The 13,046-nt window shown below is 40.3% G+C and overlaps 1 protein-coding gene across 1 annotated transcript in view; it reads right to left on the bottom strand.

Moving 5' to 3' along the window:
* LOC132780853 (cysteine-rich venom protein helothermine-like) overlaps positions 1–12,385 on the bottom strand; it is a 28,489-nt gene extending 16,104 nt beyond the window's left edge. Inside the window, exons 1-4 of the mRNA XM_060784698.2 lie at positions 12,323–12,385; positions 5,455–5,516; positions 1,863–1,982; positions 164–251 (exon numbers count right to left, since the gene is read on the bottom strand). Of these exons, the coding sequence (XP_060640681.2) occupies positions 164–251; positions 1,863–1,982; positions 5,455–5,514 (268 nt within the window). The 5' untranslated portion in view covers positions 5,515–5,516; positions 12,323–12,385. The remainder of the gene's footprint in view (positions 1–163; positions 252–1,862; positions 1,983–5,454; positions 5,517–12,322) is intronic.
* Positions 12,386–13,046: the final 661 nt, after the last annotated feature.

The raw sequence follows: 13,046 nt of genomic DNA, 5'->3' as shown, positions 1-13,046 counted from the left end.
ACACCATTTCGTGACACAGTAGTTCAGTTTTACCAGCAAACCAACCGCTTTATGAAATAGATTTGTACAGTGATACTGATTGAATGTGGATTTTTTTCAGGTAATTTTTCATTTATATAATGAACTTGAAATTAAAATCCTTGAAAACAAATCTTTTACTTACTCATCTTTCTGCTTGCTTTTGAACTGTGATTCTGAAGGCATTCATTTGCCCATTTTTGTGAATTTTCTGCTAGCTGATCGTTCCATTCCTATAGGTCATAAGAAAATGCATTAGTGTGTTGTGAGACAGGCCAATTTCAAGTTGATCAGACTAAATCAGGTGGTGGAAGTAGTGCTGCTTGTTGTGACATATTGGAAGACTCACTACCACTACCTCTGAGGATGCTTGCCATAGATGCAGGCGAAACGTCAGGAGAAAATGCCTCTAGAACATGGCCATATAGCCCGAAAAAACCCACAAGTACCTAGTGATTCCAGCCATGAAAGCCTTCGACAATATATTGGAAGACTGTTTCACAGATATCTGTGGAAGCTTGATTAAATAAATTGTGTGGAAAAGTGAACAGGATGAACTTTTAAATTATAAGCATTTAAAACATGGCTCCTTCAAACCACTTCTGAATAAGACCAAGGCTATTTTTGTGGCAAACAGGACCCCCAGGGATCATATATGTGTGCAGCAAATACTTTTTAAAAAAATCACATTCCTCAAAATACACTCTTGATGGCAAATGTTGTCCCGGGCTCATGCTCAGGAAAGAACCTTTTCAAAAAATAAGCTGGGTGTGATGGGCCAAATGTGTCCCCAGGAAGGTCTAAAACATAGGCAAAAATGTCCTATAGAGCATTGGGAACATTTGGGAACATTAGTTCAAGAAACCTTCAAAATGTCAGTATATGCATACTTTTTAATCCTTATTGGAAATAATATCTTAAGAACCACACATTATGTTATTTTATTGGATTTTTTTTAGAAAAAAAGGGAAAATACAGTATATTGCTTGTAACTATGTCCAGAAACTAATTTTTGGTGTAATTAGTAGGGTTTTTTTTTTTTTACACATTTTCACAATATTTTTTGTCTTTATGTTCAATCAATTCCAGAAAATATCTACATCCTAGGAATGTTGCATAGTGAAATGAATTCAGGTTTGGCCGAACAAGAGCTTTCATTTGCAGATTAGCAAGGACCAATAGCTAGTGGCTTCTTTAAAAAAGAACAGTTAACATAATGCTTAACAAAACAACAACAATGTCATTTTTGAGCTTCTTAAAAATCAGGGAAATTGATGTATCTTTTAGGGCTGGGCGGTTTCGTTTCATTAATTCGTAATTCGTTAAAAATTCGTTATTTTTTTGTTAACGAAGCGATAACAAACCATTCTGGAGCAACTTAAAAATGAAACGAATTTTTCAATTCGTTTCGTAAATGCTTCGTATTTCATTATGTATTCGTTTCGTTATTGGTTTGAGGTCGTTTCGTTATTATTTTCGCATGTCTGGGGCAAGTTTTATAGTTGTTTTTTGTTTAATTAGTGAAAAAAAATTATAATATCACACCAACAGTCAACAACAGAGGGAGAGGGAAGCTTCAGAAGTTTTTTTAGTGTATTGTGCGATCGCGGCCGCCATTAACAAATCGATTCGTTATTGTTTCGTTATTGTTTTGTAATTTTTTTACCATTTACGAAATTTCGTAAATATCGAACTTTTTTAAAGGAAAATTTCGGAATTCTTTTAAATATCGAAACGCAAAACCCCCCAAAAAACGAATTGATTTTAGAAACAAATTTTTCCGTTGTTACCCAGGCCTAGTATCTTTTCCTGCTCGTGTTCCAACCTTTCTGAATTGATCTTACCATTTTCAGCATGTTTCTGGCTGGTGGGTCCACTGCTCTGCGTAAGCTATTGTGCATGTTCACTATCTCCTGTTGCTGATCAGCATTGGTGGTCATCAGAACATTGATATCACCCTCAGCCTTCAAATAAAGAGATATGATGCTGGTCTTACACTTCATTGAATGCTGATACAATTCTACTAACAGACTTTGACAAAGAACATCAGATGAGCAGAAGGAAAGCAGGGGAGATACCAGCTGAACATGAGGAAGAACTTCCTGACTGTGAGAGCCGTTCAGCAGTGGAACTCTCTGCCCCAGAGTGTGGTGGAGGCTCCTTTGGAGGCTTTTAAACAGAGGCTGGATGGCCATCTGCCAGGAGTGATTTGAATGCAATATTCCTGCTTCTTGGCAGGGGGTTGGACTGGATGGCCCATGAGGTCTCTTCCAACTCTTTGATTCTATGATTCTATGAAGGCTGGGGAAACCATTTTACCCCATTCTCTCCTGGCAAGGTCCATCTTCGGGGATGGCTAGTCATCCCATGACCTTTCTCTGTCTTCTTTTACTTTCCCTTGCTTCTCCTCACTTCTTGGAATGAGGAGTCGGGGAACACCTTACTCCTGAGCATGGAGTCTTCTCTCCCTTGGAGCACACTGGTAAGACAAGAGTCCCACAGGTGGCCACTGGAAGTGGCTGTGTCTCATGGGATGACTTCCACGGGACTCCATTTCACCAGTTTGTGAGAACAGAGAGAAAACACCAGGAAACAACCATATGATGAGGTCCAAAAACTCATAAAAATATCAAACATTACACAACCCATAGTAAAATTCATTTTTGGGAGGAAATTCTATCCCATCATCAACCACCTTTCCTAGCTGTTTGCGAATGCTAGATTTACATATGAATATGTCCTCCTCCTTCCTTCTTCCCCTCCCCATTCCCCTCCTTCTTCTATGGCAGGGGTGTCCAAACTTTTTAAGCTAAGGGCCAGTTGGGGAGGGGGAAGGCAATGGGACACAGACTACAGTTAGAAAAAAACATGAACACATTTCTATGCACACTGTGTATGTCTTGTTCGTAGTGCAATTTCTTTTTGAAAGAACAATACAATATATACAACAAATAATAATTGTAACCAACATAAACGTACCAGTCTTTCAATGGGAAGTGTGGACCTGCTTTTGGCTGATAAAGAGAGTCACATTAATTAGGCTTGTTGTGTGCCTTCAAGTAATTTCAGACAGTGGCATATGCTGCCTCAGAGACTGGTGGATTCTCCTTCTCTGGAAGGTTTTCAGCAGAGGTTTTTCATCTGTCAGGAGGGCTTTGATTGTGATGTGTGTGTGTGTGTGTGTGGGGGGGGGGGCTTATAGTTGGTGTCCCCTTTTCTTCCCTAGGGAAGAGCTATAGTGAAGGGCAGCCTTTTGGAAAATGTGGGGTGAAGGTGGGCCAGAGAAAGAAGGGAGGGAAGCCAGACAGACAATTGGTTTCCAGGTCTCACCCTTCCCGGCCATGCAGCAGCCAGGGCCTGGAGCAGGGAAATTGGGGAACCTTCCTTATCAAAGAAATAAAGAAAATGATGTGGGCAGGCATGTAGCCGGGGGGGGGGGGGGTTTGAGGGGCTTCAGCCCCCCCCCCCCAAATTCTCATGGTGGTTCGCGAAAAGGCCTTACTGGTGCATTATTTAAACTGTTATATTTATTCATGTTCTGATTACCATACTCAATATATCCCATATGAATGGGGGTATTGGGGTAATGATACAAAAGGTTTGCTAGGGTAGACCCTATTTCACTCAGACTCAGCCCCCACGAAACTCAGCCCCCCCAAACCCCTCCCTGAAAAAAACTCAGCCCCCCCCCCCCCCCCGAATCGAAATCCTGGCTACGGGCCTGGATGTGGGTGAAGTGTGTGTGAGAGAGATAAGGGGCCACTGGGATGGGATTCTTGAGGTTGGCGCTACCTAAGGAGAAGGCAATGCTTAATCAAGGTGAAGGGATGCCAGAGGCCACCATCACCGTTGGGGGCCCTAATCCCCAAGAAGGAAGGAAGGAAGGAAGGAAGGAGCAAAGAAAGAAAGGAAATCAAGAAAGGAAGGGTCAGAGATCTGGAGACAGAGGGCTGCTGGAAATTGGAACAGTGCCCGCAATTGGCATATGGACTTTAGACTTACCTATTCTATGGCATGTAAGAGATTAGTATGCTACCCTTGCTTTGCTCCCCTTGGCCTCCATTTCCATTGGCTTCCTCAAGTGGAGGTGAGTTGTCTAAAAAGGAGTGCTTCTCCTACACATGGACACTCTCAGTGTGATTTTTAAGGTTTCCAACTGCGTACATGCCAGTAGAAGCGCTTCTCTTCAGCCTTGTCACTCTTTGCCTGAGTGACAAACAGAACTGAAGAGGGACACGGAGAGACAGACTTGTTTCCTCTTTCCCTTGATGTATTCATTCAAAACACTTTGTTCATTAGTGAACAGGATTTTAGAGTTAGGAAGTCCAATGTTTGAGATTTCTTTTAAGACATTTTGCACAAAGGTATTCAATGGAAAGATTCTCCTTGCAAATGGAAATCTGGAACAACTCAAACCTGAAAAATTCTTGGAAGCGTGTGCAAAGATGGTTTTTCATTCCTTCAGTGTCAATGGGAAGGTGAAACCAATCTAGATTTCTCTGCAATCCAGATTTCTCTCCAAACGTTAAAGAAGCTGTCCAAGGTGCTGAATCTATTTTGAGTCAGTACACTGGAAATTCCTTTAATCCTCAGACTAAACTCTGAAGTAAGTTTAAAAAAAATGTTGATGTGAAAGCCACACACCATCAAGAACTCCTTGACAGTCACTGGATATATTTTGATTCATAGAAACATGATTGCCAAAATCATTATATACACCAGCAGTACAGTCTGGATGTATTTCCACCCATTTGCTATTTTGTATGAAGAAAAAGGTTTTATTTTTTTTATTCAGACAGACTTTTAAAGATGAAGATTTTTTATGATCAAGCCAAGGGGTGCTATGGTTTTAACTTGAATATGTTTTGATTAGATTTTAACTGTGAATTTTAAAAAAATTCTGTTTATATTTAATTCTGTTTTAATGTTTGCATTTTTTTAAAAAAAAATGGTATGCTAAATCCTTTTATGTTAAGCGTCTTTGAGTCTCTTTTGGGGGATATAAAGCATGGTAATAATAATAATAATAATAATAATAATTGATATCACCATATCAGGTGACAGTCGCATTGAGGAAAAACAACAGGAAAAACTCAGCCATTATCAGGAACTCAAAGGCTCTGGCATAAACCAGTACAGGTGGTCCCAGTGGTCATTGGCAAACTGGGTACTATGCCAACAGATCTCAGCCGGCATTTGGAAACAATTAACATTGATAAAATCATGATCTGTCAACTGCAAAAAGACACTTTACTTGGATCTGCACGCATCATTTGAAAATACATCATACAGTCCTAGACACTTTGGAAGTGTTCGACTTGTGATTTTGTGATTCGAAATCCAGCACAGAGATCTTGTTTGATGTGACATACTATGCTTTTGTGTCAGAATAATAATAATAATAATAATAATAATAATAATAATAATATGCCTTACCTTTATCCTGGATTGGTGCAACAATATGACCACACATACATATAAACCAGGCAGGACCATTGCTGAAAAGCAAAGAACATGGATTGTTTTCTACTTGTGACAATTTTAAACATGCATCTTTGAAACATTTGATGCTGCATGCTTCTTCATAACTTTGCATATGTCATACCTTTGGATTAAGGTCTCACTATTTCTTAATGGATTGTAGTTTGATTTTAGTTTAAACCTAGGGGGCAAAAACAGCAACTGAATGCTCCACTCCTAGTGGGAAAACTGCATGTAGTATGTAAAAATTAAGTTGTTTGGGATGGCTCCACTCTTCCCAACCCTCTGCATTCCTTTGTTAAGCTATTCATAGGTGAGTCTTAACTAGCTGAAACTAGTTGCTGTGAACTTTTCGACCAGAGGGCTTTTACTTGCATTGGTGGTCACAAGGTGGGGGAAAAAAATGTTGGCTGGCTGCCTAGTACAAAATATTTCTTGAACCTGACCTCAAGTGTGAAGATTGTTTGACTTTGGAAAGAGATCTCTTTCCTGATAAAACAATCGTGAGAGATGCTAGTCTATAGTGGCCTGTCAATATTGAGCTGAGCAACTTCCTCATATGTCCAGCCAACTGGATCCTGTCCTACAAACCAGGAGCCACTCTCTGCTAGTGCCATGCAATTGGGTTTTCTCTTGCTTGAAGGATGAATGTGACTCTGCCTTTTTGAAAAAGTATGTTTCCTCCCTGTACTACTGCACTTTTGAAATTGAGTGGTGTTGTACTGTTTGTGGCAAGGGCAGGGTTTGGGACACTTATACAAGGATTAAGGGGACTATTTGCAGCACATGAGATGTGTGTTGCCAATCCCAGAGTTCTTTCATATATGTGTGTGTGTGTGTGTATCCCTATTACCAAAGTATTTACTATGTATTATATGCAACTATAATATAGAAATGTATAATCTATATAAATAAAAATGTAATGTTCGTTTGTGGGATTAACAGAACTCAAAAACCACTGGGGGAATTGACACTAAATTTGGACATGATACACCTAACAACTCAATGTATGTCCTTCACTCAAAAAATTAATTTTGTCATTTGGGAGTTGTAGTTGCTGGGATTTATAGTTCACCTACAATCAAAGAGCATTCTGAACCCCACCTACGATGGAATTGAACTAAACTTGGCACACACTTCTCCCATGACCAACAGAAAATACTGGAAGGTTTGGTGGGCAGTGTCCTTTGGTTTTGGAGTTGTAGTTCACCTACATCCAGAGAGCACTGTGGACTCAAATAATGATGGATCCGGACAAAACTCTACACAACTACTCAATATGCTCAAATGTGAACACTGGTGGAGTTTGGGGAAAATAGAATCTTGACATTTGGGAGTTGTAGTTGCTGGGATTTGTAGTTCACCTACAATCACAGAGCATTCTGAACCCACCAACAATAGAATTGGGCCAAACTTCCCACACAGAACCCCCATGACCACCAGAGTGGGCCACAGCAACGCGTGGCAGGGGATGGCTAGTGACTAATATGAAGCTGTTTGTAATGTATGGATTATCTATTTATGTTTTGAACTTAGGAGCTAACGGTTTGGGGTATTTCGATTTTCTCAACTTTTCTCTTTGCTAACTTCTCTAGGATTATCTGCACAATACACTGCCCAATGTCCAAAAGAACCCATTTAGTTAAGCAGTGTCAAAATTCATTTATCTAAGATATACATATTGTAATGTGCTGTTTATGCTATTGGTTTTCTTCTTGTGTGTTATAAACTCCCCGTATTTACTCAAGTTTAATGCACCATTGAATCTATTGTGCACTAGCTGTCCCCTGCCAGGCGTTGCTGTGGCCCAGTCCGGTGGTCTGGAAAATGAAGTAATTAGAAAGTGTTGGTTTCTAATATATGTAATTTCCTTATGATTGTGGGTAAACAGTATTTCTTGCTGTTTCTTTGTCAGTGGTGATGTCGGGATTGTCTGGTTTGCCTACTCTGGAACATGCAACATATCATTGTCCTTTTTTAGGGGTCCCTTTGAAATCAATGATACTATATCTCTGTGTGTGGGTGAATCATATCTATCTATCTATACCTATGGCTGGATGGCTCTTTGTCAGGAGGGCTTTGATGAGATTTTCTTGCTCTGGTGAAGGGAGTTGGACTGAATGGCCTTAAGTATTTTCTGTTGGTCATGGGGGTTCTGTGTGGGAAACTTGCCCCAATTCTGTCATTGGTAGGGTTCATAATGCTCTTTGATTGTAGGTGAACTATAAATACCAGTAACTACAACTCCTAAATGTCAAGATCTACCCCCCCCCCCCAAACTCCATCTGTGTTCATATTTGGGCATATAGGATATCCGTGCCAAGTTTGGTCCAGATCCATCATTGTTTGAGTCCACAGTGCTGTCTGGATGTAGGTGAACTACAACTCCCAAACTCAAGGTCAATGCCCATCAATGCCCGTGTAGGTTGTGGGAGTTCTGTGTGCCATGTTTGGTTCAATTCCATCATCGGTGGAGTTCAGAATGCTCTTTGATTGTAGGTGAACTATAAATCCCAGCAACTCCAACTCCCAAATGACAAAATCAAATTTTTTGAGTGATGGTCACTCCTTGGGTTAGTAGGCGTCTTGTGGCCAAAATTGGCGGCAATTCATCCAGTGGTTTTTGAGTTATGTTAATCCCAGAAATGAACATTACGTTTTTATTTATATAGATTTCAATTTTCAAAACCCTGAAAAAAAAAGGGGGGGGGGTATTTGCTGGTGAATGTAATGCGCAGCAGCAAAAGTGTACTCTTTGTAATTTGGCCATTACAGCATTACAGTGGTTCCCTGCTTATAATTCCTTCTTTAAAAACAAAAGTTGCAGAGCACCAACAACCCTTGCTAGCATATTAGAACTCAACACAACTTTGCAATAGGAGACTTTGTCCAAGATATTTAAAGCAGCTTTAAAATGCCATGCCATAAACAGGCTTGATGCTGAGATAAAGGAACTGGATGCTTGTTTTTAATTTCTTGGATCACATCAACACCAGGATTAGTTCTTGTCAGCATTTCTATGCTGGGTGGAGACTTTATCTGCAGCTGCTGCAAACAGGTTTTTTTTAAAAAAACAAAACAAAACGCTACCGAACTGCACAGAACTGAGTGAAAAAATGGCAAGGAAAACAGTTCTAAAAGGACGAAGGAAACATCCACCTCTAAGATTTTGATATGAACTACAGATTAGTTGAGGGTCATTCCATGGAGAGGGGAAAACATCAATACTGCCTGAGGGGATCACCTACCCATGGCCATCGCCATCTCTGATTTCCCTACCTGTTGTTGTTGTTCATTCGTTCAGTCGCTTCCAACTCTTCATGACCTCATGAACCACGCCATGCCAGAGCTCCCTGTCGGCTGTCACCACCCCCAGATCCTTCAAGGTCGAGCCAGTCACTTCAAGGATGCCATCCATCCATCTTGTCCATGATCAGCCTCTCTTCCTTTTTCCTTCCATTTTGCCAAGCATCGTTGTCTTCTCTAAGCTTTCCTGTCTTCTCATTATGTGTCCAAAATACTTAATCTCTGCTTTTAGTATCCTTTCCTCCAATGAGCAGTTGGGCTTTATTTCCTGAAGTATGGACTGGTTGGATCTTCTTGCAGACCAAGGCACTCTCAGAACTTTCCTTCAACACCACAGCTCAAAAGCATCTATTCAAAACGCACCTAGGCATTCTTAAAGGCATGACGTGATACCATAGCAGAGGGTGTTTCTTTTAGATTTTCCCCAGGTAAACCAAATTCTTGCTTTTTATCGCTGTACTCAAATAAGGGGATGGTTCTTCGTCCTCTCCCTCTCCTCCTTTTTTCTGGATAGAAGTTAAGCTACTGTACTTATATTTGTTCATTGATAAGTTAACTCAAGTTTTTGAAGTTGATTTCTTGACTAAAAATTCTTGACTTATATATATGAATACAAAGCCCTAAACAGTTTGAGACCTGCCTACCTGCATGACTGCATCTCCGTTTATGAACCCACACGTTCTCTTCATTCATCTGGAGAGGCCCTGCTCGCAATCCCACCTGCGTCGCAGGCGCATCTGATGGGGATGAGGGACAGGGCCTTTTCTGTGGTGGCCCTCCGACTTTGGAACACCCTCCCAAGGACATCAGACAAGCCCCTACACTGGCAGTCTTTAGGAAGAGTTCGAAGACCTGGCTGTTCCGGTGTGCCTTTCCAGAATAGGAAACTCCAGCAATATGTCCCAGAAGCACTTTATCAGAGATTTAAGATTGTCTGCACATTGCACTTAGACTAAAATCCTACATTTCATCTGTCATACTCAGCACTTTTTTAATCTGTACCCATTACATTCGGCCCAGCCCTAGTTTTATTGTGTTATGGTGTATTGTTTTTATTGTTATTGCTTAACGTTTTTATTTGCTTTATAATGTCATGTGTATTGTTATGCTGTTGTTTTTATTGAGGCCTTGGCCTTTGTAAGCCGCATCGAGTCCTTCAGGAGATGTTAGCGGGGTACAAATAAAGTTAATAATAATAATAAATAATAATGAATACAGACAGTCTCTGTGTTACAAACGTCCGACTTACATACGTCTCTTAGTTACAAACATCTGGGAGTGTGCTAGGAGGGCCCCGGAGGAGAAGAACCAGCCAGAAGCAGACACCAAGCCTTTTACAGCATTTGAAAATGTTTACATATTTACATCCACAGGTAAATATAAATAATATATTAACATAAGCACCTGTCCAAGTTGCATTTAAAGTAGAACTCGTGCAAATTTTATTTTTTGAGTTTTGGTTAGTATGGTGTAGGTTAGAGGCATTGTGAGATTTTTTACAGCTGTCTGTCATTTCAAGGATTTACTCTCACTTCATGTCCCTGAGACAGGTATGCCAAGGAAATCTACCCCTAGGAAAGTAGATTTGGAAGAGTTATCATAGGAAAATGGTGTCTCCGCTGAATCTTATCACCAGTCCTTGTTTCAAAGGTGATCCAAAATTTTCAAAATCCGGTTGTCACAGGAACAGAAAGTGAAGTGAAATCTTCTGAACAGGGACACAGGCAGCAAAACAAAAGCTACAGGGATGTTAACTCTTCCCTTGGAGCCCCCGGTGGTGCAGTGGGTTAAACCCCTGTGCTGGCAGGACTGAAGACCGACAGGTCGCAGGTTCGAATCCAGGGAGAGGCAGATGAGCTCCCTCTATCAGCTCCAGCTCCTCATGCGGGGACATGAGAGAAGCCTCCCACAAGGATGATAAAAACATCAAATCATCCAGGTGTCCCCTGGGCAACGTCCTTGCAGACGGCCAATTCTCTCACACCAGGAGTCACTCCTGACATGACAAAAAAAACAAAACAAAAACAAAACTCTTCCCTTTGTCATGCAAAACTAAAGAATGGCTGGAATTACACTTACAATATGTACCTGTTCTGACTTACATACAAATTCAACAAATCTACAGAATCTATACTGTTTGTAACATAGGGGATGCCTCTATATATAATACTTGGAACTGGAATGTGGCACATGCTTACTTATGCCACTTACCTGAAAGTGCAGCTGAGGAGTCATAGTCACACAACAGCAGTAGATGTGTGATGTCACTTGTCATTATGATGATAAGGAGCCACATGTGGCAATATCCTTTAAAAGGGCATAAGTGACTTCTACTGAATTTCTGTTGTTTTTACAAGGGTTGAATGAAAAGTAATGCCTCCACCTTCGCTACTTGGGTTTGGATGGGAGTATTTTAATAAATCAAATGCAGAAATAATCCTTAGAATGTGCTCTTTAACTACCACTATTCACTTTTTCACATAATCACCAGACAATTGGATATATTTCTGCCAACGTTGAACAAGAATAAAGCTGTCACGGAAGAAGTCTGTGCGCTTTCAATTCAGGCATCAGCATCCTGGGTACCCATCGTGCACAGATCTTCTGATAGCCGAGCAAAGCAATAACATGACCCACACGTTCTTGTGATATGCCGATTATGCTTGAAATTTCTCTCTGAGTGATATGATGATTGTCCTGAATCAATCTGTCAAGCTTTTGCTTGTGTAACTCGGTGGTTGCTGTCACAGGACGTCCAACTCTTTGTTTGTCATGCAAGTCAGATGTTCCCACCTCCACATCTTTAAACTTACTTGCCCAATGATGCATAGTACTCATATCAACACAATCACCATAAACAGCTTGCATTCTCTGATGAATCTCCTTTGGGGTGACACCATCTGCTGTCAAGAATTCAATGACTACATGTTGCTTAAGTTGCATTGACCGATCGTCTGCGAAGCGTTCCATACTTCTCACTTTAACAACACAAATGTTCAATGCTAAGGCTTCCTGCCAAAATGGAACTGTAGAGGAGAGTCTACTGAACAAGCCAGTACCCGACATATACCAGTACTGCCATCTGTTGAGGAGTTACGAAGGTGGAGGCATTACTTTTCATTCAACCCTTGTAGATTGATTTTGTAAAGCATTATTTTTTCTGCCTTTCAGCCTTCAACCAATGTCTACATTTTTATTTGGTCTGTATCTTCAGATTTTTGTACCTTGTCCTGATGTGTGTGTATGTATGTGTGAATATGTGTGTGTACATATTTCTGTGTGCGAGTGTGTGTGTGTGTGTGTGTGTGTGTATATATATAATTTCAGAGTGAACAGTCACATCTGTTTCTTGAAACAGATGAGCATGTTTATATATGCTATAACATTTAAATAGATCCAAGATTCAAGATGTAAAACAACTAAGTTCGGGTTTATGATGTTCTCCAGTTTAACAATATTATGATAATCCTTGTAATAGGGAATATTTAAAATATATTTTTGATTGTTTAAATCTTACCTTTATTTTTCCAGGAGCTTCAGTACAATAGTCAGCTACTTGAATGGGTTTCCTTGCTTCAATGAAGCATTTTATATGTGTCTATATGCACACACCTCATCTTAGGGACTTCCTGCTTTACAACATGAGTCATAACAGGTGCTTTGTGAATTAGGAGGTAAGAGTTATATCACATTATTTCCTGAGTATGCATTTTAATAGGTTTTATTTCCTGATCAATTGTTATAAAAACAATATTATCGTTGTTATAAACCAAAGATTTGGAAGGGTAGCTTAACTTGTGCCTCTCCTGTAAGTGGGGAATTATGCAAAGAAAGTACGTACAAATACATATTGCTCACGTCATAGGCTACCAATTAGTGGTTTCAAACTCAACCTTTCCCTATGTTTGGGAATACAGTTCTCATACCTTCTTGACTATTAGTCATGAAGGCTAGCAATTCTTGAAGGTGAAGTTCAAAATACAAAGGAACAGAATTTGGGAACCTACACACACTTCCGAAAAACTTGGTACCCCCTAGGGCAGTGGTTCTCAACAGGTGTTTTGGCCTACAACACCCAGAAATCCAAGCCAGTTTACAAGCTGTAGGGATTTCTGGGAGTTGAAGGCCAAAACATCTGGGGACTCACAGGTTGAGAACCACTGCCCTAGGGTCTGAAGATAACACTACTTTTGTTGCTCTAAAACAGGTACAAGTAGCACTCTCCTTTTTGTAAAGCATGA

This window comes from Anolis sagrei, chromosome 1 (assembly GCF_037176765.1).
Source record: "Anolis sagrei isolate rAnoSag1 chromosome 1, rAnoSag1.mat, whole genome shotgun sequence".
Taxonomy (NCBI): domain Eukaryota; kingdom Metazoa; phylum Chordata; class Lepidosauria; order Squamata; family Dactyloidae; genus Anolis; species Anolis sagrei.
This window is presented reverse-complemented; position numbering and strand designations above follow the sequence as displayed.